The sequence below is a fragment of the Cherax quadricarinatus genome, unplaced genomic scaffold, assembly GCF_038502225.1.
Source record: "Cherax quadricarinatus isolate ZL_2023a unplaced genomic scaffold, ASM3850222v1 Contig32, whole genome shotgun sequence".
NCBI lineage: Eukaryota > Metazoa > Arthropoda > Malacostraca > Decapoda > Parastacidae > Cherax > Cherax quadricarinatus.
The window spans coordinates 423,490-450,660 of NW_027195058.1; the positions used below are offsets into that span (position 1 = coordinate 423,490).

At 38.4% G+C, this 27,171-nt stretch overlaps 1 protein-coding gene across 5 annotated transcripts; it reads left to right on the top strand.

The window, feature by feature from the left end:
• On the top strand, nucleotides 1–27,171 carry LOC128693563 (tubulin-specific chaperone C-like). Of its 5 annotated transcripts, none has more exons than XM_070079879.1 (6): nucleotides 1–71; nucleotides 8,208–8,345; nucleotides 15,253–15,297; nucleotides 17,500–17,672; nucleotides 22,240–22,355; nucleotides 24,582–27,171. In XM_070079879.1, exon 6 carries the CDS (start codon nucleotides 24,829–24,831, stop codon nucleotides 25,831–25,833), a length of 1,005 nt encoding a protein of 334 aa, XP_069935980.1. In that variant the 5' UTR covers nucleotides 1–71; nucleotides 8,208–8,345; nucleotides 15,253–15,297; nucleotides 17,500–17,672; nucleotides 22,240–22,355; nucleotides 24,582–24,828; the 3' UTR covers nucleotides 25,834–27,171. The 5 variants fall into 5 exon arrangements, with proteins under 5 accessions (XP_069935980.1, XP_069935982.1, XP_069935983.1 ...); XM_070079881.1 differs by having other exon boundaries at nucleotides 24,585–27,171; XM_070079880.1 differs by lacking the exon at nucleotides 1–71 and adding an exon at nucleotides 156–306.

The following is a 27,171-nucleotide window of genomic DNA, read 5'->3' on the forward strand; positions in this document are numbered from 1 at the left end:
AGGAATGTGTTAAGGTAATAAGGTTTAGGCAGGTAGTGTGTTAGTCAGTCACCTGCTGTCCTTCACTCACGGTCGGTTTAGTTTACTCTTTATTTTCTTTATTATACAATATTAACAGTAATGTAAGTCACAGTTGACACTACTGTGTACGTATTACATTGGTGGGGTGATAAACACCTTTAATCACTGTGAAATGTAGATACATGAACATGTCTTGGGATATAATTTAGAAGAAACACCATAACAGGAAAGGAACAGAAATATAAGTTTATTTACACAAAGTTAAGGTGTGGAAGTTAAGATAATGTAAGTTAGCAAGCTTTTATGCCTGGTTCATAATTTTAAAATTTTGGTGGTTTAATTATTAATGACTTGTGGTTTTAGCAATTAGCTTCGTTTTGTAATAATTATTATCATTCCATTTGAGCACTAAACCCTTATGGGTTATACAGCACTTGTATAATAAGTTTAATCAGATTTAATCCCATATAAAAAAAAAGACAAGCAGTGTGATTTAATTTCCATTGGGGCTTTATTCATTAAATCTATATTTATTCAATAAATTTATTTCAGTTTTCTTTATTGGTTACACTGTCATTCAGATTTAACCTACAATAAAAGAATGTATAATAGTGCACTCGGCTCACTATATAAAATATACATATAAGATCAATATATGCCATTTTATATCAACAATGTATATCTTAAACCTTTTGTACTATATTATGTAATAAAATATACCTATTGGTAAAAAAGAATGACAAGATGGGATGGAAGGGGAAGTGGAATATTCAAACGACTTCAGGAAGAAATCCAAATATTCTTCCTTGAAGCCTTTTTATCCACTTCTCCGAGGCTCTGGGTCCCACAATTTACACCAGAGGTGGACCCCATCATATATAAGGTCAGTACATCCACACTTACTACTGTGCAATCTACATCTACAGGACCTTAAACTCCAATATCAACCTTGACCTAAAACGCTTTCTTGATAGTTGTGACAGAACCCACAGGCATAACACCAGACACAAACATCTCTACGACATTCCCCGTGTCCGACTAAACCTTCACAAAAATTCAATGTATGTCAAAGGCCCTAAAATCTGGAACACCCTACCTGAGAACTAGAACTGCAGACACATTCATCACCTTCAAAACTACCATTAGAAAACATCTTATCTCCCTGATACACCCCGTCAACTAACTACACGAATACCACCTGGTGGTTCACACTTACACTCACTCACCCATTTGACCATAAACAGAAATATTAATCTCAATCTTAAAATAATGAATCCTGTGATACTCCAATAATGAAACTATGTACTGTGCCAAAACAAAAGCATTCACATTGCTAAACTCACAAACTAGTACATGTATTTAGTCACTTAGCCATAATACCAATTTACCTCATAATTTGTAATATTTTAAAATTAAGAATTAAACTAAGTCTGCCCGAAATGCCTAGCCATGCTAGGTGTTCTAGTGGTACACTCTGTAATCATTATTTTACTACATGTAAACCACACAATAACCAAATTCTGTAAACTCAGCATTGTAATACTTATAGAGAATAAACTTGTATGTACTTGCCCATATATACTTGCCTATGTGTAGTTACAAGGGTTGAGTCAGCTCCTGGCTCTTCCTCTTTCCTTGCCGCTACTAGGGTTACTCTCATGGCTTCTTAATTAAAAGCTGTGTATGGATCCTGCCTCTACCATTGCACTGTCCAGGTTGTTCCACTTCCTGACTATTCTAAGATTGATGAAATACTTCCTAGCATCCCTATGAATCGTCTTTGTTTTCAACTTCCAGCTTTGCCCTTGTGTTCCTGCTAGGAGTCATTATTGTATCATAAATGTGGATGGTATATTAGTGTATACTGTATAATAATACACTGTATGAACAAGCAGTTGTTCTATGAGTTGCAGGCATAAGTTTCACTGTTTAGTATCACTGTGGATTAAATATAAGATGGCACACACACGTGCTTGTATATGAAATGAGAAATGTGTACCACAATGGAAATAAGTCAAAATGTTTAAATTTGGGGGGCTATCCAAGTTAAGTCAAATTAATAACTAACAAAAAAAGGCACAATACCGTGACTGGAACGATACACAAATAACCCGCACATAAAAGAGAGAAGCTTACGACGACGTTTTGGTCCAACTTGGACCACTTTGTAAATGGTTCAAGTCGGACCAAAATGTCGTCGTAAGCTTCTCTCTTTTATGTGCGGGTTATTTGTGTATAAGTCAAATTAATTCATCAGCAATGCAATCTTCAAGGGAAGTGCATTGATACTGGTAAAGGGTTCTTGATCTAAGGAAATGGAGCCTTGTTCCCCAGGTGCTGTATGACCCTCATGGGTCAAGCACTTCCCAAAATATGATAATTATAATACCAGTAATGTATCTTATTTGTTAGTTATCTCTTATATTCTGTGGATTATCTTCCCCACAGCCTGGTCTCAGACCAGGCTTTCTATGATAAAAAAGTAATATTGCAGGATTATAAAGCACATAAGAAAGTAATGTGTAATTTTTTTTTTTTCAACAAGTTGGCCGTCTCCCACCGAGGCAGGGTGACCCAAAAAAGAAAGAAAATCCCCAAAAAGAAAATACTTTCATTATTCAACACTTTCACCTCACACATAATCACTGTTTTTGCAGAAGTGCTCAGAATACAACAGTTTAGAAGCATATACGTATATTTATTTATTTATTTATTTTATTTTATTTATTTATTAACAATTTGAGCACACATACAGAGGTACAAAAAAATACAGATAAGAGCAGCATGCCAAAGCCACTTATACTATGCATAGCATTACGGGCTGGCTTAAAATTAACTTAAGATTAACTAAGCAATGATGAAATCAGTGATATAACATTAATGTAAACAGATTACTATAAAGCACAAGTGAGTATTACAAAGACAGGTCATATGGTTGCATGCATTGTTGTACATTCAAGTCATATGAAGTATTCTGTTAGGTAGTGTATTTAAAAAATAATAAAGTTAGATTCGGTTTTAGGTTTAACATTTATGTGATATAATTGTGAGAAACATTTAAGATATACAATTTATAAGGTTCAGTTATTCAGTATTTATTTGGTTTTGGGTGAGTAAGTGATCTTTGAGAAGAGACTTGAATTTATAAACAGGTAGTGTTTCTTTTATATTTACAGGTAATGAATTCCAGATTTTAGGGCCTTTTATGTGCATTGAGTTTTTGCATAGTGTGAGATGGACACGAGGAACATCAAAGAGTGATCTGTGCCTTGTGTTATGGTCATGTGTTCTGTTGAGGTTGGCAAGGAGATGTTTGAGGGGAGGGTTAATATCAGAGTTAAGTGTTCTATGTATGTAATAGGTGCAGTAATAAGTATGGATGTTTTGTATGGTGAGTAGGTTTAGTGTATTAAATATTGGTGGAGTGTGCTGCCTGTAGTGAGAATTTGTTATTCTAACTGCAGCCTTTTGTTGGGTAATTAGTGGTCTGAGATGGTTAATTGTTGTTGAGCCCCATGCACAAATTCCATAGGTGAGATAGGGGTAAATAAGAGAGTGATATAGGGCCAGGAGGGCTGACTGTGGAACATAGTACCGTATCTTCGATAGTATGCCTACAGTCTTGGAAATTTTCTTAGAAATTTGTTGTATATGTGTATGAAATTTGAGTCTATTATCAAGGTGGATTCCTAAGAATTTTCCCTCTGTTAGCTTTGTGATAGGTGATCCGTTTATCATTATGTTAAGAGGTACATCTGTAGCTCTGTTACCAAACTGAATGAAGTAGGTTTTGTCAATGTTTAGTGTAAGTTTGTTAGTCCTCATCCAGGTAGATATTTTCTGTAATTCGGTGTTTACAGTATTAGCTAGCGTGATTGGGCTCGGGTGAGAGAAGACGTATGTAGTGTCATCTGCAAATAGTGTGGGTTTGAGTAATTGCGAAGCATTTGGAAGGTCATTTATGTATAGGAGAAAGAGAAGAGGGCCAAGGACACTTCCCTGTGGGACACCAACTGTAATTGGTTGCGCAGAAGAGTTTGCCCCATTTGCGTACACATATTGGCTTCTGTTGCTGAGGTATGACTTGAGGTAGTTGAGGGAGTGCCCTCTTATACCATAGTGTGACAATTTTACGTGGAGCAAGTCATGGTCAACTGTATCAAAAGCTTTACGTAAGTCAATGAAGATCCCCAGTGGGACTTCTTTTTTCTCTATTGCAGTGTATATATGTTCTAGCATGTGTATAATAGCATCATTAGTATTTTTATTAGGCCTGAATCCAAATTGGCAGGGGTTGAGTATGTTTTGGGAGATAAGGTAGGAGTAGATTCGTTTATGAATTAATTTTTCGAAGATTTTTGAGAGAGGGTGTAAGTTGGATATTGGCCTATAATTATTCAACTCTGTTTGGTCTCCTCCTTTGTGGATCGGGGTGACCCTTGCTATTTTGAGTACTGTAGGGAAGGTGGAGGATTCAATGGATTTGTTAAAGAGTGTTGCAATGATTGGTGATAGCACTTGTGACACTTTTTTGTATATAAAGGGTGGTAAGGTATTTAAATCTCCTGCCTTGTTTTTTAGTGCGTTGATAATAAGGGAGACTTCGTATGGGTTAGTCGGAGCTAGGAACAGTGTGTTCGGGTAGTTGCCGGTGAGGTATAAAGATACATAACATATTCCTCCAAACTGCCAATATCCCAAACCCCTCCTTTAACCCTTTCAGGGTCCGTCCCGTAGATCTACGGCTTTATGGTGAGTGTCCAAACCGTAGATCTACGCCATGAGCTCAGCTCACTCTGATAAACTGTGAGTGGTACATTTGGGCCTAGATATGAGAGAATACATCTATGTGGTATGTGTGCACCACATAAAACAGATCCTGCAGCACACTGTGTATAATGAGAGAAAAAAACTGAAATCATGATTTTTCGATTAAAACAGCAACTTTGCAGTGTTTTTTCGTATGTTTTTTTATAGTTGTATTTGCGATTTCTTGGTCTCATTTGATAGAATGGAAGACATATTACAGAAATAGAGATGATTTTGATTGGTTTTAGCACTGGAAATGGCTTGAAACTGAGCTCAAAGTAGTGGAAATGTTAAATTTTTGCCGATATTCAAGAGTAAACAAACGACCTCACACGTCTAATACACGTCAGCTGGTGGGTCTAATATACATTCACAAATATGGTGATGATATTTATACAATTATTACAGTATTGCATAGCAGTAAATCTTCTATTTTTTGGTGTGAATAAAAATTCATTATGTGAATAAAAAATCAAAATGGAATTTATTTGTAAAGCCTCAAAACATGACTAATGAACAGAGGAAATGTTAGTTTAGTGCCAGGAATGCCTACATTGTTTATTCTGGACCCTATTTTGAAATTGGAATATTTTGAACTTTGTGTTAAATTGGCCAAATTAACAATTTCCGATCACTTTATTTTGTAGTTGAAACAGTTGACTTGGCGATTTCTTGTGCTCAATCGATAGAATAGAAGTAATACTAGTGAAATAGCTAAGAATTTGGTTGATTGGAATAATGTAATTGGCATAAAATGGGAGTCAAAGTCGGCAAAATCGCCGATTCGTAAATATCGCTGACACATCAAAATTCGCGAGAGCATAATTTCGTCAATTTTCCACCAAATTTCGTACTTTTTGTTTTATTACCTTCACAAAAAGATTCTCTACGATTTCATAAGAAAAAATAACAAATTTTTTTTTTGAAAATTCTTGGACACTGGTGCGTGACTCCAGATTTGGGCCTTGGACCCTGAAAGGGTTAACCCGTAAACGGTCCAAACGTATATACAGTGGACCCCCGCTTAACAATCACCTCCCAATGCGACCAATTATGTAAGTGTATTTATGTAAGTGCGTTTGTACATGTATGTTTGGGGGTCTGAAATGGACTAATCTACTTCACAATATTCCTTATGGGAACAAATTCGGTCAGTACTGGCACCTGAACATACTTCTGGAATGAAAAAATATCGTTAACCAGGGGTCCACTGTATACATTTTTTCAACATTTGAAAGTATGTAAAAAAAGTAGATTTTTTTTTTTTTACATTTGAAAATGTGTAAAAAACTTTGATCTACTTTTTTTTTTTGTTATATTTGAAAATGTGTAAAAAAATGAAGATCTACTTTTGGAGCACTAGACATGTGAACGTAGATCTGCTTGGACCATTTACGGGTTAAAGTGCAGGCATTGTACTACCCATTTCCAGGGCTCAAATCCGGCTATATGAAAATAACCGGTGTCCCTGAATCCCTTCACTAAATATTACTCTGCTTATACCCCAACAGCTCGTCAGGTCCCAAATACCATTCGTCTCCATTCACTCCTGTCTAATACGCTCGCGCACGCTTCCTGGAAGTCCAAGCCCCTCGCCCACAAAACCTTTACCCCCTCCCTCCAGCCTTTTCAAGGATGGCCCCTACCCTACCTTCCTTCCCCTACAGATTTATACGCTCTCCATGTCATTCTACTTTGATCCATTCTCTCTAAATGACCAAACCACCTCGACAACCCCTCTTCAGCCCTCTGACTAATACTTTTATTAACTCCACAAATTCTAATTTCCACACTCCGAATTTTCTGCATAATATTCACACCACACATTGCCCTTAGACAGGACATCTCCACTGCCTCCAACCACCTCCTCGCTGCAGCATTTATAACGCAAGCTTCACACCCATATAAGAGTGTTGGTGGTACTACTTTACTTTCATACATTCCCTTTGCCTCCATAGATAATGTTTTTTTGTCTCCACATACATGTATACCTCAACACACCACTCGCCTTTTTTCCTTCATCAATTCTATGATTAACCTCATCCTTCATAAATCCATCTGCTGACACGTCAACTCCCAAATATCTGAAAACATTCACTTCTTCCATACTCCTCCTTCCCAATTTGATATCCAATTTTTCTTTATCTAAATCATTTGATACCCTCATCACCTTACTCTTTTCTATGTTCACTTTCAACTTTCTACCTTTACACGCACTCCCAAACTCGTCTACTAACCTTTGCAATTTTTCTTTAGAATCTCCCATAAGCACAGTATCAGCAAAAAGTAACTGTGTCAATTCCCATTTTGTATTTGATTCCCCATAATTTAATCCCACCCCCCTCCCGAACACCCTAGCATTTACTTTTTACAACCCCATCTATAAAGATATTAAACCATGGTGACATCACACATCCCTGTCTAAGACCTACTTTTACCGGGAACTAGTCTCCCTCTCTTTTACACACCCTAACTTGAGCCTCACTATCCTCATAAAAACTCTTTACAGCATTTAGTAACTTACCATCTATTCCATATACTTGCAACATCTGCCACATTGTTCCCCTATCCACTCTATCATATGCCTTTTCTAGATCCATAAATGCAATAAAAACTTCCTTCCCTTTATCTAAATACTGGTCACACATATGCTTTAATATAAACACTTGATCTACACATCCCCTGCCCACTCTAAAACCTCCTTGCTCATCTGCAGTTCTACATTCTGTCTTGCCTCTAATTCTTTCAATAATAACCCTACCGTACACTTTTCCTGGTATACTCAGTAAACTTATTCCTCTATAATTTTTACAATCTCTTTTGTCCCCCCTGTCCTTTATATAAAGGGACTATACATGCTCTCTGCCAATCCTTGGTACCTTCCCCTCTTTCATACATTTATTAAACAAAAATACCAACCACTCCAACACTATATCCCCCCCCTGCTTTTAACATTTCTGTCATGATCCCGTCAGTTCCAGCTGCTTTACCCCCTTTCATTTTCATTCTACGTAATGCCTCGCGCACCTTCCCCACACTCATATCCTGCTCTTCTTCACTCCTACAAGATGGTAATAAATGTAGGTAGAGGCATATAAGATTAACCTGTCATCAGTTCATGAGACTGAAAGGAATGATCAGGAGTTCTTCCAGTGTAAAAAAAAAAAAAAAATTAACAGGCTTCCATTTCACATTCATATGACAGGACAGTAGTACCTCTCTGGATAGTTGCTGTCTTCCAACCTAGTATCTGTAGTGTAGTATTTATGAATCTTCAGAATAATTATACAAATTCATACCAATGTTTGTGAAATCACATGTAAATTTCTTGAATACAGTTTGTCTTGTTTTACATAAGCTATCACCTTTAATTCCAGGGCATGTTATCATGAAAAAATACCCACGTTCTCAGTTGTTTAGCTTCATAAAGAAGAGTGCTGCAGTCTTATTTGCTCTAGAAGTTGGGGCGTTTGGTGGCTTGTACTATGTTTATAACCGGATGAACACGGACAGAGGTAAGCTACAGTAATTTTGAGACGGTAATTATATTTATATATACTTGCCTGTAACTACAGTATCTGTTTGCAACAAATTATTTGTAGATAACACGTACTTAAATGGAGTTATGTTGGGGTGTTGTCATCTATTACATATCTGTTATTTAATTAAAAGTTTGAAGTTTACAGAAACACTCCATTCATTGCTCGTCTTCTATTTGTAAAGTGGTATTGTTTTATTTTTTTTTCTGCATTTTATATTTCCTTTATTTTTTTCTTAATTATTATCCTCTTCCCCTTCCTCTCTTTTTCTGCATCTTCTTCCCTCTCGTTTTTCTTCCTCTTTCTCCCTTTTCCTTATTTTTCTTCTTCCTGTTCTTTCCCTCTCACCCCATCTTGCTTACCCTTCTTTTCGTCCTCATCTTTGTCTTTTGTTCTCCCATCTTGAAGAAAGTTGTTGGAGTATAGAAACTTCTGGTAAGAAATTTGTCTGGATGCAAAATAGTAAATATAGAAGTCTTGAAGAAAAGGCTCCACCAGTGCTCCTCCAAGGCAAGTACCAGAGAAGCCTGGCCCCAGGCCAGGAGTTTACCTGGAGAGAGTTCCGGGGGTCAACGCGCCCACGGCCCGGTCTTTGACCAGGCCTCATGGTGGATCAGGGCCTGATCAACCAGACTGTTACTGCTGGCTGCACGCAATCCAACATACGAACCACACCCCGGCTGGTCAGGTACAGACTTTAGGTGCTTGTCCAGTGCCTGCTTGAAGACAGCCAGGGGTCTATTGGTAATCCCCCTTATGTATGCTGGGAGGCAGTTGAACAGTCTTGGGCCCCTGACATTTATTGTGTTGTCTCTTATCGTGCTAGTGACACCCCTGCTTTTCATTGGGGGATGTTGCATCGTCTGCTGAGTCTTTTGCTTTTGTAGGGAGTGATTTTCGTGTGCAAGTTCGGTACTAGTCCCTCTAGGATTTTCCGGGTGTATGTAATCATGTATCTCTCCTGCCTCCGTTCCAGGGAGTACAGGTTCAGGAACTTCAAATGTTCCCAGTAATTGAGGTGTTTAATCTCAGTTATGCATGCCGTGAAGGTTCTCTGTACATTTTCTAGGTCAGCGATTTCACCTGCCTTGAACGGTGCTGTTAGTGTGCAGCAATATTCAAGCCTAGATAGAACAAGCGACCTGAAGAGTGTCATCATGGGCTTTGCATCTCTAGTTTTGAAGGTTCTCATTATCCATCCTGTCAGTTTTCTAGCAGATGCTAATGATACAATGTTATGGTCCTTGAAGATGAGATCCTCCGACGTGATCACTCCCGGGACTTTGACGTTAGTTTTTCGCTCTATTGTGTGGTTGGAATTTGTTTTATACTCTGATGAAGTTTTAATTTCCTCATGTTTACTATATTGGAGTAATTGAAATTTCTCATTGTTGAACTTCACATTGTTTTCTGCAGCCCATTGAAAGATTTGGTTGATGTCCGCCTGGAGCCTTGCAGTGTCTGCAATGGAAGACAGTCATGCAGATTCGGGTGTCATCTGCAAAGGAAGACAGGGTGCTGTGGCTTACATCCTTGTCTGTCAGATATGAGGATGAGGAACAAGATGGGAGCGAGTACTGTGCCTTGTGGAACAGAGCTTTTCATCGTAGCCACCTCAGACTTTACTCTGTTGACTACTATTCTGTGTTCTATTTGTCAGAAAATTAAAGATCTATCTACCAACTTTAACTGTTATTCCTTTAGCACCAACTTTGTGCGCTATTACGTCATGGTCACACTTGTTGAAAGCTTTTGCAAAGTCTATGTATATTACATCTGCATTCTTTTTGTCTTCTAGTGCATCTAGGACCTTGTCCTAGTGATCCAGTAGTTGGGACAGACAGGAGAGACCTGCTCTAAACCCATGTTGCCCTGGGTTGTGTAATTGATGGGTATCCTACATGGGTGGCAATTTTGCTTCCTAGGACCCTTTCAAAGATTTTTATGATATGGGATGTTAGTGCTATCGGTCTGTAGTTCTTTGCTATTGCTTTACTGCCCCCTTTGTGGAGTGGGGCTATGTCTGTTGTGTTTAGTAACTGTGGGACGACCCCAGTGTCCATGCTCCCTCTCCATAGGATGTTAAAAGCACATGATAGGGGCTTCTTGCAGTTCTTGATGAACATGGAGTTCCATGAGTCTGGCCCTGGGGCATAGTGCATGGGCATGTCATTTATCACCTGTTCGAAGTCATTTGGCGTCAAGATAACGTCTGATAGGCTGTGGGAGTAGAAAACTCTTGAAAACCATCAAAAGGCATATCAGAGGTATCAGTGTATAGGTGTGCCTCATAAAAAATGCAGCAAGGAGGTAAAAGGCAGTAAAAAGAGCTTGTCTAAAATCATTGTATGGTGTCAATGTTATGACCGGAATAAAGTATATCAACATAAGATGTGTATGGTGGTATTAAATTTTTAATTAAAAAAGTAGAAGTGTTTTTGTGTGTTGAGTTCATTCTGTAGGAGGAAATTTGATTGCCTTTTCATGCATAAATGTATTATGTGTACTATACCTGGAGTTTACCTGGAGAGAGTTCCGGGGGTCAACGCCCCCGCGGCCCGGTCTGTGACCAGGCCGCCTGGTGGATCAGAACCTGATCAACCAGGCTGTTGCTGCTGGCTGCACGCAAACCAACGTACGAGCCACAGCCTGGCTGATCAGGAACTGACTTTAGGTGCTTGTCCAGTGCCAGCTTGAAGACTGCCAGGGGTCTGTTGGTAATCCCCCTTATGTATGCTGGGAGGCAGTTGAACAGTCTCGGGCCCCTGACACTTATTGTATGATCTCTTAACGTGCTAGTGACACCCCTGCTTTTCATTGGGGGGATGGTGCATCGTCTGCCAAGTCTTTTGCTTTCGTAGTGAGTGATTTTCGTGTGCAAGTTCGGTACTAGTCCCTCTAGGATTTTCCAGGTGTATATAATCATGTATCTCTCCCTCCTGCGTTCCAGGGAATACAGGTTTAGGAACCTCAAGCGCTCCCAGTAATTGAGGTGTTTTATCTCCGTTATGCGTGCCGTGAAAGTTCTCTGTACATTTTCTAGGTCGGCAATTTCACCTGCCTTGAAAGGTGCTGTTAGTGTGCAGCAATATTCCAGCCTAGATAGAACAAGTGACCTGAAGAGTGTCATCATGGGCTTGGCCTCCCTAGTTTTGAAGGTTCTCATTATCCATCCTGTCATTTTTCTAGCAGATGTGATTGATACAATGTTATGGTCCTTGAAGGTGAGATCCTCCGACATAAGCACTCCCAGGTCTTTGTCGTTGGTGTTTCGCTCTATTTTGTGGCCAGAATTTGTTTTGTACTCTGATGAAGATTTAATTTCCTCATGTTTACCATATCTGAGTAATTGAAATTTCTCATCGTTGAACTTCATATTGTTTTCTGCAGCCCACTGAAAGATTTGGTTGATGTCCGCCTGGAGCCTTGCAGTGTCTGCAATGGAAGACACTTGTCATGCAGATTCGGGTGTCATCTGCAAAGGAAGACACGGTGCTGTGGCTGACATCCTTGTCTATGTCGGATATGAGGATGAGGAACAAGATGGGAGCGAGTACTGTGCCTTGTGGAACAGAGCTTTTCACCGTAGCTGCCTCGGACTTTACTCTGTGTGTGATGAATGGTTTGAAAAACCGACAAGTTGAAGATTGAGACACTTATGCAGCATATGGGAATCTTTATTCAGGAAACGTTTCGCCACACAGTGGCTTCATCAGTCCAATACAAAGAGGAAGGCGTAAGGAGAGGAGGAGTATGAGGTAATCAGTCCCTCAGCCTGGAGTCGATGTGTTCAGTCCATCAATCTTGTAGAATGTACAGCATAGGGCCGTAGACGTGGCTTATATACTGTAGTGAGGTGACTTGAAGCAGGCGGAGGCGGGGTCATAGTGGTACCATCCACTAGTCGAAGTAGGTCTTTGTCCAAAGGTTGAACAAGCGTTGAAGAATTCTTTGTAAGAAGATCCCATGATGCTGCAGTGTCTGACAGTTGTGATGAATGATTGATGGACTGAACACATCGACTCCAGGCTGAGGGACTGATTACCTCATACTCCTCCTCTCCTTACGCCTTCCTCTTTGTATTGGAGTGATGAAGCCACTGTGTGGCGAAACGTTTCCTGAATAAAGATTCCCATATGCTGCATAAGTGTCTCAATCTTCAACTTGTCGGTTTTTCAAACCATTCATCACAACTGTCAGACACTGCAGCATCATGGGATCTTCTTACAAAGAATTCTTCAACGCTTGTTCAACCTTTGGACAAAGACCTACTTCGACTAGTGGATGGTACCACTATGACCCCGCCTCCGCCTGCTTCAAGTCACCTCACTACAGTATATAAGCCACGTCTACGGCCCTATGCTGTACATTCTACAAGATTGATGGACTGAACACATCGACTCCAGGCTGAGGACTGATTACCTCATACTCCTCCTCTCCTTACGCCTTCCTCTTTGTATTGGACTGATGAAGCCACTGTGTGGCGAAACGTTTCCTGAATAAAGATTCCCATATGCTGCATAAGTGTCTCAATCTTCAACTTTACTCTGTTGACGACTACTCTCTGTGTTCTGTTAGTGAGGAAATTATAGATCCATCGACCGACTTTTCCTGTTATTCCTTTAGCACGCATTTTGTGCGCTATTACGCCATGGTCACACTTGTCAAAGGCTTTTGCAAAGTCTGTATATATTACATCTGCATTCTTTTTGTCTTCTAGTGCATTTAGGACCTTGTCGTAGTGATCCAATAGTTGAGACAGACAGGAGCGACCTGTTCTAAACCCATGTTGCCCTGGGTTGTGTAACTGATGGGTTTCTAGATGGGTGGTGATCTTGCTTCTTAGGACCCTTTCAAAGATTTTTATGATATGGGATGTTGGTGCTATTGGTCTGTAGTTCTTTGCTGTTGCTTTACTGCCCCCTTTGTGGAGTGGGGCTATGTCTGTTGTTTTTAGTAACTGTGGGACGACCCCCGTGTCCATGCTCCCTCTCCATAGGATGGAAAAGGCTCGTGATAGGGGCTTCTTGCAGTTCTTGATGAACACAGAGTTCCATGAGTCTGGCCCTGGGGCAGAGTGCATGGGCATGTCATTTATCGCCTGTCCAAAGTCATTTGGCATCAGGATAACATCGGATAGGCTTGTGTTAATCAAATTTTGTGGCTCTCTCATAAAAAATTAATTTTGATCTTCGACTCTCAGTCTGGTTAGCGGCTTGCTAAAAACTGAGTCATATTGGGACTTGAGTAGCTCACTCATTTCCTTGCTGTCATCTGTGTAGGACCCATCTTGTTTAAGTAGGGGCCCAATACTGGACGTTCTCGATTTTGATTTGGCATAGGAGAAGAAATACTTTGGATTTCTTTCGATTTCATTTATGGCTTTTAGTTCTTCCCGCGATTCCTGACTCCTAAAGGATTCTTTTAGCTTAAGTTCGATGCTTGCTATTTCTCTGACCAGTGTCTCCCTACGCATTTCAGATATATTAACCTCTTTTAGCCGCTCTGTTATTCTTTTCCGTCGCCTGTAAAGGGAGCGCCTGTCTCTTTCTATTTTACATCTACTACTCCTTTTTCTTAGAGGAATAAGCCTTGTGCATACATCGAGTGCCACCGAGTTAATCTGTTCTAGGCATAAGTTGGGGTCTGTGTTGCTTAGTATATCTTCCCAGCTTATATCGGTTAGGACTTGGTTTACTTGGTCCCACTTTGTTTTTGTTATTGAAGTTGAATTTGGTGAATGCTCCCTCGTGACTAGTCTCATTATGTCGGTCTGGGGCTCCACGCATACATGTCTGAACCTCAATTATGTTGTGATCTGAGTATATTGTTTTTGATATGGTGACATTTCTTATCAGATCATCATTGTTAGTGAAGATGAGGTATAGTGTATTCTCCAGTCTAGTAGGCTCTATTATTTGCTGGTTTAAATTGAATTTTGTGCAGAGATTTAAAAGCTCGTGTGAGTGTGAGTTTTCATCAGAGCTGCCTCCTGGTGTTATTACTGCAACAATATTATTTGCTATATTCCTCCATTTTAGGTGCCTTAAGTTGAAATCCCCCAGGAGCAAGATGTTGGGTGCAGGAGCTGGAAGATTTTCCAGACAGTGGTCAATTTTTAACAGCTGTTCCTGGAATTGCTGGGATGTTGCATCCGGAGGCTTGTAGACTACCACAATGACTAGGTTTTGGTTCTCGACCTTTACTGCTAAAACTTCCACTACATCATTTGAGGCATTAAGCAGTTCTGTGCAAACAAGTGACTCTGCAATGTACAAGCATTTTTTTTTTTAATTTTAATATTTTTATTTTTATTTAATTTTAAATTAATTTTTATTTAATTATTTTTTATTTTTATTTAATTTATCTTTTCATTCTGTTTAGTTAATTTATTAAACATTTTGTCCTACTGTATTTTTATATGTGTGAAAATGAAAATGTTTATTTCCTTGCAGAGCTTACAATACATAGTTACATATTATAAAATATTAATTACAAAGAAGGCCACTAGCATGCCTAGGCATTTCGGTACATTATAAAGATTGTGGAAAAAATATGGATAAGATAAGATTTCGTTCGGATTTTTAGCCCCGGAGGGTTAGCCACCCAGGATAACCCAAGAAAGTCAGTGCGCCATCGAGGACTGTCTAACTTATTTCCATTGGGGTCCTTAATCTTGTTCCCCAGGATGCGACCCACACCAGTCGACTGACACCCAGGTACCTATTTGCTGCTAGATGAACAGGACAACAGGTGTAAGGAAACGTGTCGAAATGTTTCCACCCGCCGGGAATCGAACCCGGACCCTCCGTGTGTGAAGCGGGAGCTTTAGCCACCAGGCCACCGGGCCACCTATAATACCATTTTTTTTTTTTTTTTTCAGATTTCCGGTATTACATGAGCAACAACTACAGTTTTGGACTTGAAGGTAAATATGAAATGCAGATACTTTATATTTTGAAAAAAAATAGTTCTTACAGATCACATACGTGGGATTACCAACGGGAATAGGATATCACGTAATAGTGAATTCATGTAAAGCAAATCCATTTAAAAGAATGGGAGAACTGTATATAAATTTCCAAAACAATAATTAATATAGTAGTAAAATATGTATTTTTTTATTATTATTTATTATTATCACACCGGCCGATTCCCACCAAGGCAGGGTGGCCCGAAAAAGAAAAACTTTCACCATCATTCACTCCATCACTGTCTTGCCAGAAGGGTGCTTTACACTACAGTTTTTAAACTGCAACATTAACACCCCTCCTTCAGAGTGCAGGCACTGTACTTCCCATCTCCAGGACTCAAGTCCGGCCTGCCGGTTTCCCTGAATCCCTTCATAAATGTTACTTTGCTCACACTCCAACAGCACGTCAAGTATTAAAAACCATTTGTCTCCATTCACTCCTATCAAACACGCTCACGCATGCCTGCTGGAAGTCCAAGCCCCTCGCACACAAAACCTCCTTTACCCCCTCCCTCCAACCCTTCCTAGGCCGACCCCTACCCCGCCTTCCTTCCACTACAGACTGATACACTCTTGAAGTCATTCTGTTTCGCTCCATTCTCTCTACATGTCCGAACCACCTCAACAACCCTTCCTCAGCCCTCTGGACAACAGTTATGTTACTTTATTACACAATATAACATAGGAAAATATCAACAGAATTAGTTGATAATTCTTGTATTCCCTGGAGAAATGATAAATTGTTCAGGTGGAAGATAACCAAATATCCTTGTCTTATTCATTTTTAAATAGAGTTGTCACCTTACACGGTGCAGTAGTTACCCCAGTTTCAGCGAGGGATACATTCCAAGACCTACAGTGGGTACCTGAAACTATGGATAGTAGTGAACCCTGTATACCGTATGTCATTTTTTGTTTATATACATACCTGTAGTAAAGTTTAATTGATAAATTATGCAAAATACGTAAGTCTAGAATTAGCACTTTTTCATGGATTGGGAGCATTTCACAACTTCTCTTAGGCTTTGAACAACTGCCACCATCACTATTTTTGCACTTTGGGGCCATTATTAATCAAAATTAAGGGTTATTTTTGGGCTACAAAAACCATGTATAACTGAAAAACAAGTTTTTCTTTTTAGATTCAGTAAATTATACAGGAGAAAGGGGTTACTAGCATCTTTATCCAGGCATTTTAGTCGCCTCTTACAACACACATGAATTACGGAGGAAAAATTCATTTCCATTTCCCCACGGGGTATACAGTATTAATAATCTTATTGATGAGTTACCTTAAGCTTCGCCATAAGCTAGTAAGTGTTGTAACAGTAAGTACTGTAGATAAAAGCCTTGCTGTTATTTATAACAAGTAGAGCCATTTTTTTTTCCAAATTGTTTCTGGAATTGCAGTGGAACCTCAAATATCGAACTTTCTTCGGTCCAGAAGGCTGTTCGAGTGCCTTTTCCGAATGAATTTATTCCCATCAGGAATAATGCAAATTAGATGAGTCCATTTCAGACCCTCAAAAATACACTTATAAAAGCACTTACAAAAATACACATACATAATTGGTCGTGTTGGGAGCAGTTCGATTTTTGAGGTTCCACTGTATTTTGAATACAAATATAAAGACTTCAGTGACTGTTTTGGAACACTTCTTATTTCATTATATACAAGGATTAATGGTGAATTTTTGCTTGCAGTCACACTAAACTACTGTATTTAGGAAATTTTGGGGAATGAGATATTTAGATCTGTAAAATGCTACATATATTTATATTTTACTTCTTAGTTACTGTTTCTTTTATGGTAAATATCTTGATTTGACAGTGTTGTATTTTAGGCTTCGTGAATCATGTTTTAATTTCATTTGGAGGTGTACAGGAGTTATGAAAATTTATGTTGAAAAATGAAAAAAAAAATTAAATGTCAATTCTGTACTATGGTCAGAATGCAGTTATGATATACAGTATATTTAAGATACAGCAATAACAATCCTGCAGCTAGATTCAACAAATGAATTTCATGCACAAGAAATATTGTCTGAATAGAGCTGGTGGCTATTATTAAACATCATTACTTCAGTGAAGTAGCCTGATTGTCAAAGCCTTTATTTACCCTGTTAGATTTACTGACACTTTTTTTTTTTTTTACAGTATTTTACAGTGTTGGTGAATATTTAAACAAACAAGATAAAACAAGAGAATTTGACCAACATATTTGGTCCAAGCAGTTTCCAGTAAGTGACAGTAAAAGGGAAGAATCACTAGTAAAGCAGGAGTGAAGATTTTTGCCTATGAAATTTACAGCTTCCGGCTGCACTTATGAGGTAAAGAGTTCTGTAACTGTGTTTATATGCATCTACTATCTCAGTACAGTGGAACCTTGACTTACGAATGCCCCAACATAGGAGTTTTTCGAGATATGAGCCGTCGCTCGGTCGATTTTTTGTTCTGAATTAAGAGTCAAAATTCGAGTTTTGAGCGAGCTTCCCCCTCAAGGTAGGTTCCTTGACACTGGTGAAGGGCTCTTGATCTAGGGAATTGGATCTGTGCTCCAGTTTCCTAAATTAAGCCTGAATACCTTCCATCCCCCCCCCACAGGCGCTGTATAATCCTATGGATTTAGCGCTTCCCCATAATAATAATAATGAGCGAGCTTCAGAATGCTGCGACTAGTTGGTGCAGTGAACACCACAACATCCACTGAGCAGTGCACGTGTTTACCTCGCCGTGGAAGCATTTCTCTTGTGTTTTGCTTGCTTTTTATGCAGTTACTGTATTTTGCTAAATTTCTTTTTTCTAACCATGGGTCCTAAGAAAGTAAGTGCAAAGGACAGTGCTGAGAAGAAAAAGAGGATGATGTCCATGGAATTAAAGCATGAAATCAGATAAACACAAGCGAGGTGTGTGGGTTGTGGACTTGGCCAGGCAGTACCAGTGTGGTACTTCTGTGATATGTACAATACTAAAGCAGGAGTCAATAAAGGCTATAGCGCCAGCCAAGGGCATTACGGTAATTGTAGCAGTTAATTTCAGCAGTAAAGAGTAGCATTAAGAGTGTAGCAAGTAAGTTAAGTGATTAAGAGATAGAAAAAGGATGAAATGAAACAAACTCCTGCAATGATGATGATGATGATGATGATGATAGGGTTTATAGGGCCACTGACAGCATAATCACTCTGCTTATCTTTTCCACCCTCAACCTCTGCCAGCATCTCTTCTCCAAGGTAAATATGTATGTATACTTTATAAAACCAGTTTTCTTTACATTCTCTATTGCATTTATGGATTTAGAAAAGGCATATGATAGAGTGGATAGAGGAGCAATGTGGCAAATGTTGTAAGTATATGGAATAGGTGGTAAGTTATTAACCCTTTGAGGGTCGACAGGCCCTCTCCAAAACTCGTTCTCAGGGTCGGCCAAATTTAAAAAAAAAAAAATTATTTTCTCTTATGAAAAGATAGAGAATCTTTTCCCGATCATAACGACACCAAAAGTTTGAAATTTGATAGAAAACTTACGGAATTATGCTCTCGCAAAGTTAGCGGTCTCGGCGATGTTTACGGATCGGCGACTTTGCCCACTTTGAGCCCCATTTTCGGCCAATTTCACTGTACTAGTTGACAAAAAACATGAATATTTCGCTAGAACTCCATTTTTTCTATCGAATGGGTGCAAGAAACCACCCATTTATAAATTCAACTATCCAGTACAGTGGTCAGAATTTAGCAATTTTGCCAATTTCACACAAATTTCAAAAGATGCCAATTTCGGAATAGGGTCCAGAATAAACAAGAAAGACATTCCTGGCACTAAAATGACATTTCCTCTAGTCATTAGTCACGTCTCAAGGCCCCTCTTATATTCTTTTGCTTTCCACTTTGAATTTTTATTCTCACAAAAAATATAAGATTTACTGTTATGCAGACTACTGCATTAGTGTAAAAAATGGTATAAATATTATTGGTGCACTTGTGAAAGAATATTAGACTCACCAGTTGACGTGTATTGCACGCTTGGCACGATTTGTTTACTTTTGAAGTTTGGTAAAAATCGAACATTTCTGCTACTTTGAGCTCAATTTCAAGGCACCTTTCATTGTAAAACCAGTCAAAATCATCTCAATTTCAGTAATATGTCTTCCATTCTATAAAATGAGACCAAGAAAACTAGAATACAACAATAAATACTATACGAAAATACACTGCAAAGTCGCTGATTTATTAAAAAAAAATGGAAAAAGGTTTTTTTTTCTCATGCACCGTGTGCTGCAGGATTTTTTTTAGACTGTGCACACTGACCACATAGACCCATTCTTTCATATGAAGGCCTACCAGCTTTCTCCCACTAGATTTGAGGTCGCTAGAATTTATGAGTACTAGTACGTCAAAAACCCCTACGCGTAAGACGTACTAGTACGACGAAAACCCTCAAAGGGTTAAATGCTGTAAAGAGTTTTTATGAGGATAGTGAGGCTCAGGTTAGGGTGTGTAGAAGAGAGGGAGACTACTTCCCGGTAAAAGTAGGTCTTAGACAGGGATGTGTAATGTCACCATGGTTGTTTAATATATTTATAGATGGGGTTGTAAAGGAAGTAAATGCTAGGGTGTTCGGGAGAGGGGTGGGATTAAATTTTGGGGAATCAAATTCAAAATGGGAATTGACAGTTACTTTTTGCTGATGATACTGTGCTTATGGGAGATTCTAAAGAAAAATTGCAAAGGTTAGTGGATGAGTTTGGGAATGTGTGTAAAGGTAGAAAGTTGAAAGTGAACATAGAAAAGAGTAAGGTGATGAGGGTGTCAAATGATTTAGATAAAGAAAAATTGGATATCAAATTGGGGAGGAGGAGTATGGAAGAAGTGAATGTTTTCAGATACTTGGGAGTTGACGTGTCGGCAGATGGATTTATGAAGGATGAGGTTAATCATAGAATTGATGAGGGAAAAAAGGCGAGTGGTGCGTTGAGGTATATGTGGAGTCAAAAAACGTTATTTATGGAGGCAAAGAAGGGAATGTATGAAAGTATAGTAGTACCAACACTCTTATATGGGTGTGAAGCTTGGGTGGTAAATGCAGCAGTGAGGAGACGGTTGGAGGCAGTGGAGATGTCCTGTTTAAGGGCAATGTGTGGTGTAAATATTATGCAGAAAATTCAGAGTGTGGAAATTAGGAAAAGGTGTGGAGTTAATAAAAGTATTAGTCAGAGGGCAGAAGAGGGGTTGTTGAGGTGGTTTGGTCATTTAGAGAGAATGGATCAAAGTAGAATGACATGGAAAGCATATAAATCTATAGGGGAAGGAAGGCGGGGTAGGGGTCGTCCTCGAAAGGGTTGGAGAGAGGGGGTAAAGGAGGTTTTGTGGGCAAGGGGCTTGGACTTCCAGCAAGCGTGCGTGAGCGTGTTAGATAGGAGTGAATGGAGACGAATGGTACTTGGGACCTGACGATCTGTTGGAGTGTGAGCAGGGTAATATTTAGTGAAGGGATTCAGGGAAACCGGTTATTTTCATATAGTCGGACTTGAGTCCTGGAAATGGGAAGTACAATGCCTGCACTTTGAAGGAGGGGTTTGGGATATTGGCAGTTTGGAGGGATATGTTGTGTATCTTTATATGTGTGTGCTTCTAGACTGTTGTATTCTGAGCAACTCTGCAAAAACAGTGATAATGTGCGAGTGTGGTGAAAGTGTTGAATGATGATGAAAGTATTTTCTTTTTGGGGATTTTCTTTCTTTTTTGGGTCACCCTGCCTCGGTGGGAAACGGCTGACTTGTTGGGGAAAAAAAAAAAAAAAATTCTCTGATGTTTTTATACAGCATTTCATGTTTTTAAATATTTTGTTTCAATGTTTTCCTTATGAAACTAGTGATCTAGTGCAGTTAACCTCACGACCACACTGTTTTCTCTTATAAGACCTCAGAAGGGGAAGCATGTGAAGATATGGTCAGAGTGGGAGCGGGAATGGCCGCCACCACTTGTCACATAATGACATTTTATTCATTCTAGAGTATATATCATGTTTCTATGTTATTTATGTTGTTTATTATATCATATTAGATCAATTGTGATAGATAAATAAGCCATAGAGTTGATATTAGCATTACATATTGAATTATTTTGTCCTGCCTCATGAGAGCAGGAATTCCGCTGGAATGGATTAATGGCATATCATTTAATTTAAATGAGGAAAATTGATCTGATATATGAGCAAATTGAGTTGCAAGCTAGGTCATGGAACAGATTAAACTCGTAAGTCGAGGTTCCACTGTATATGTTAAACTGATGATTACCATACTTAAGTATTTGTGTATAGAGTACATTTGTCATGAATCATCATAATTTTGGTCATAGCTTCAGTATACCATGCTTGTCATTGAAGTATGCTGATTCCCCTCTAAAGCCCTGACCACACAGTAGGTTGTGTCTTGCTCATTGGGACATCTTTCGACCATTTAGGAATTGATAGGTCTCATTCTTCAAGGTTTCATAAGGTAAATTTCCCAATAAATTGTGGATGGTGTGGAAGTGGCCTGATATCCTTTCCCTAGTAGATCTATCACAACCCAGAGGTTCTCATTGTGACTTCAAATCTGGGGAATTTCCTGGCCAATCATTGGCAATGGGTACCCCTGCCACAATGCCACTGTCTTGTATAATAACATTGCACCACAATGTGTGAAAGATTCAGGCAAATGATAACAGAGCAGTTCTGGGTATGTTATTACAGTTAATGCTAGTGCTGGTGTTTTTCCTAGGCTTCCTGGGATGTACTTTTGCAATATTTTACATGCTCGTTCCATCTTGCGTGCTTTTAATTTCAAACTATTTTATGTCTTAAAATTAGAGTTTATCAACTAAGATATGAACAACATTATTGGCATTTTTGGGTTTTAGCTTACAGAAGTGGTATAATGGCTGCTACGAAGATCATATACTACGTGGGGGGCTGCTCCCTTGCAGGATATTTACTGCTGAAGCTGGTCGAACGTGACCCTGAGACACTCCGCAAGGTTAGGCTGTTTTCCACCACTATTTCTGTGTGGAATGCCCTCACTAGGTGACTAGTAGTTAACAGTGAAGGCTTTAGAGTGGGGAAATTTAATTAAATGTTGGTCTGTCAGTTATGCTTTTGCTTCTTTCCCAGCTAAATTTATAGAAGGGCTGTTGTCTCCTCTTCTGTTTGTACATGCTAACACATCTTTGTACTAGTCCATATTATGTCATTTCAGCTAATCTCGTAATTATAGATGGATTGATTTAAAACCCTTTTTTAGTTGAGAATGTAAATGTATGGTAGAAATACTGTTGTAGATAATTTAGTGTAATAGTACTAGTTTCCTGTGATATGCAAGGTAATATGAAATGTTGGGTATTGCTCTGCATGTACTAACCTGTAAGTATTCTCTTATATATGGCTGCAGAGGTCAAGTCTTAGCCTCTGGCCCCCACCTCTCAACTTGTCCCTTGGCCAGATTCACTAGGCTTGTGGGCACTATCATACTTACTTTTCAAACTGTGTGGAGTCCACCTACAGCACATCTTTGAGGTTATTCCACTTCCCAACCACCCTGAGACTGAAGAAATGTAGTATTTCCTACCATCCCTGTGACTCGTCTGTCTTGAGCTTCTAGCTATGTCCCTCAGCGTGTTTCCCTACGACTCAAACAGCCTCTCCCTGTTTGCCCTATCAATACCTCTGAATATTTTGTATATTATTGTTTCTACCCTGCTTCTGTTGTCCAGGGTCATTAGATTAAATTTTTGTATTCTCTCCTTATTGCTCATACCCCTTAGGTTTGGAATTAGTTTTGTTGCATACTTCTGCACTTTCTCCAATTCCTTAACATGCTTCGTTATGTGTAGGTTAAATACAAGTACTGTGTACTCCAAGATGGACCTGACTTGCATTATATAAAGCACCCAGAATGACACTTGAATCTTGAAGACCACTCTGTGTCATTCAGGCGAGCATTGGCTATGGAGGTTATTCAGTTGATGTGAGCCTCTGGCAATATGGTAGGCTCTGTGCTTACTCCTCACCTATTTGTGATTGCAGGGGTCAGCTATCAAATCCCGGCCCTGCCTCTTAACTTACCACTCCTTAGCCTCATGGGCCTTATGTGACCTGCTCTTAAAACTGTGTATGGAGCCTTCCTCTACCACTTCCTCTCTGAGATCATTGTATTTGTGTGTTCTCGTTTGTGAACCACACAACACGTACAGCTATCACATACTAGAGGCACCTGGTGCCTCTGGAACTTTTCAAGTCCTGTTGACATTAATCACCTTTTGGGTAATTGTATCATTATCAGAGAACACAAAGGACTAATTTTTTGTCTGTTCACTCATTTTGCCTACTTGACTTTCAGAAAGCTCTGCTTTCAGTGGAAACACCTGTGATTATTATTATTATTATTATTATTATTATTATTATTATTGTGGAAACTGACTTATTACGCCATCTTTGACATTGCTTGTTAGCTCATAAGTTCTTATTCCAATAGGTCGCCTAAGCCTTGTACCACCTTATGACCTTTTTGGGTTTAGTGCATTTTGTGATGCATGTATAACAAAATAAAAATTTCCATGCCTTAGAGCTGAAAATAGATTAGTAATAGTAAGATGAAATATTGATTAGAGCTAGTGAATAGTTGTATTATTTACCCCTTACCCATTCTATGGGCAGTAGTTAAAAGATTACAGTGGCACAAAAATAGGTCTAGGAATTGGTTCTAACATTTTCTTACCTAAGCAAATGACTCTTACAGGTGTAGTGCTTGGTTTTGTTTATAATAATTAGATAAGCAAATTATTGTTTACAAATATAATGAATTCCGTAACAATTAGCAATAAGTTAGTTGAATAGTTAATGAATTCAGTCAAAAATATATTTGATATTACAGAGACACTAGTGTAAGGGATTGCCGGGATGGAAGGCCTTGTTGATTTAGGAAATTACAATTGCTAGGAGTTACAGTAGGCAAAGTTGGGATATTTTTCTAGAATCATTGGAAATATGTCATTTTGAATGTATATAAAATGCATACCATAACTGTATTGGCTGATAAGAAGAAAAGGAAAGGTTGAATAGTTTAGACATTTCTAATTAAGAGCTTAAATTTAGGATGAGGGACGACTTATATTTGTAACAGCATCAGTTATAATTATTCCATTTTATTATAGTTATCAAATTATCCATTAGATTCTTTTGATGCTCATTAATGTTTCTCTTTCAGTAGAAACTGCCTGAGGGGAAACAAATAAATTATGAAACAGAAGCTCAGAAGCGCAATGCTCTATTTATGTGTGTGCTGAAGAATGCTGCAGCCGGAGATGATCCTGAAGTAGCTGCTAGGAAGGCACGAGAGATGTATCAAGAGGAACAGGCTCGCAAGGCATCTTGAATATTCTTATTCAGTTGTACATATTTGATAATTACACTTGAGGAAATTGCTTTCAGGTTAGTCTTTACAATTATAAATAATGGATCCGTCGCAAGCTTCCACCTATTCTATCATCTTGGAACGTATGAAGCAGAGAACAGATGAACTAGCACAAAGAGCAGAGGAAAGACGTTCTGAGAAAGAGAGTAATGCAGCTGTAGCTGAAAATGCTGATTATTTCCTTGAAACTTTTCAACGTATGAAGAATGACTTAAAAAGAAAGATTGAAGAAGCAAGAAGTGTAAACAAAGAAAATATGTTGTTATACTTTGATGATTTGGTAAAGGATTTTCAACAAATGCAGCAATTCTTAAATGAATCCTCCATGTTTTTAGCTTCTTTCCAAATTAAGAAAGCCTTAAATGACATGAAAGAGTTAAATGATCAAATTCAGTGCGTAATCGAGGAGCTTCAGCCGAAGAAAAAGTTTGGCTTTGGGAAGAAAAAGTTGGCAGAAAAAAGTGAAAAGGCTAAAGATATTAAAGCAGACACCATTGACAGCAGCATTTCAAAGCATAGCACCTTAGACATATTACTCCAAAAGCAATTTTTTGGTTTTAAAGACCAGAGAGATCAGACACTGATAATGTCAGCTACTGAACTGGAAAACCGACAGTTAAACCTGCAAAACTTGGAAGATTGTAAGGTTATTGCTCTTGGAAATCCAAGCACATTACAAGTGGCCTCGCTTAGAAATTGCACAGTGGTAGTTGGTCCAACTTCAAGATCAGCATTCATTAAAGACTGTATTAATTGTAAATTTGTGATTGCTAGTCAGCAAGTACGCATTCATGGCACACAAGATACACAGTTCTATTTACATGTTACAGCAGCAGCTATAATAGAAAATTGCCAGAATGTTAAATTTGCACCTTACAACCTTAACTACTCAGAATTAAATGACCATTATTGCCAAAGTGGTTTAGATTTAAGTACTAACCAGTGGAACAAAATTGATGACTTTGATTGGTTGAACGAGAATGAAAAGTCCCCTAATTGGTCCGAAATTCCTGAGAGCGAAAGAATTGACAACTGGTTAGAGTAAACATTGCATTACTGCACAAAGTGCAATATTGATGAATTGATATTTTTGTAGCTTGGGATTTTTCTCAAATTTACTTAATCAAATGTATCTGGAAACAAGTGACATTGATTGCTTTAAACTGCAAAATTATTTTGCTCTGCTGCTGTATTTGTACTAGGAGTAAAAATTGCTTATAAATGTTGATGAATTAAGACTTAAATCTTAATTCATGCTGAAATATTTTAACATTTTTTACCTCTAACATTACTCTTCTATCATTTCTGCTAAAGCTTTCTCACCTCACAAAAGTGGCAAAAGGGGTAATGATGGAACATGATTTATGCATCACCCACCACCAGTGTATCATAGATCATAATGTACATTATGATTATTATAGTGCAAGAAACTATCTGGTAAATGCCATTATATAACAAAAATAATATTTAATTATTAAGAATAGGAAGTTGCACACAGTTTCAAATACAGTAAGCTGTCTCATAAAGCACCTTTATATAGTGCAGTTTTTTGTAAATGCAATTGAAAAACTGCATCCAAAATTGAATAGCACATGAAAAGGCCTTCAGTGTATGTGCTGTTCAGTTTTTGATGCACTTTTTCAGTAGTATTTGCAATATATACAATAGCTTTATAAGAAAACTTACATTATGTTAATCATTGGCATTTCCTTAATCTAATAAAATAATGGAGTCTTCACAAGATATAAATACTCGGATCCAATGCACGGATTGTCGGAGTATATACCTTATCACTATGACAAAGAACTCCCTGAAAACCCACTCAAAGTTTTGGGGGTATTTAACCTTTCTTACCTCTTTTCCTGTTTACCCACCTTTTTCACTACTTCATCCTTCCCTATTCCTGGCATCATTCTTATGTCTTATAAAAATGTAGGGAGTATAGTTATATATTTCTACTATTGAATGCTGAACCCACTGATGCCTTAAGTTTCAATTTGGTAAATATACAGAGAATTGTACATTCATTCTTAGTTTTATAATTTCTCCTCTGAAGGTGAAAACCTCATGGGATCAGCAAGCCAGATTGACATTTTGGTAATCTTTTTCTTTATCCCCATCGGCCATCTCTCACTAAGGTAGGGTTACCCAAAAAGAGGAAACTTGTTCACCTATATAATATCCAGTCAAATGAAGATGAAAAAGGTTTTTCTTGTTCTGACCCAGCATTATACAGAAATACTCATGTATATTAGTTGGGGTTGACATTTTCAGTTTCAGCATGCATTATCATCACTGCAGTGGTGATTACACTAATCAAAGGAAGTGTAAGATTAAATTTAGGATCACCTATATATTGTATAGCAATAAACATCATACATAC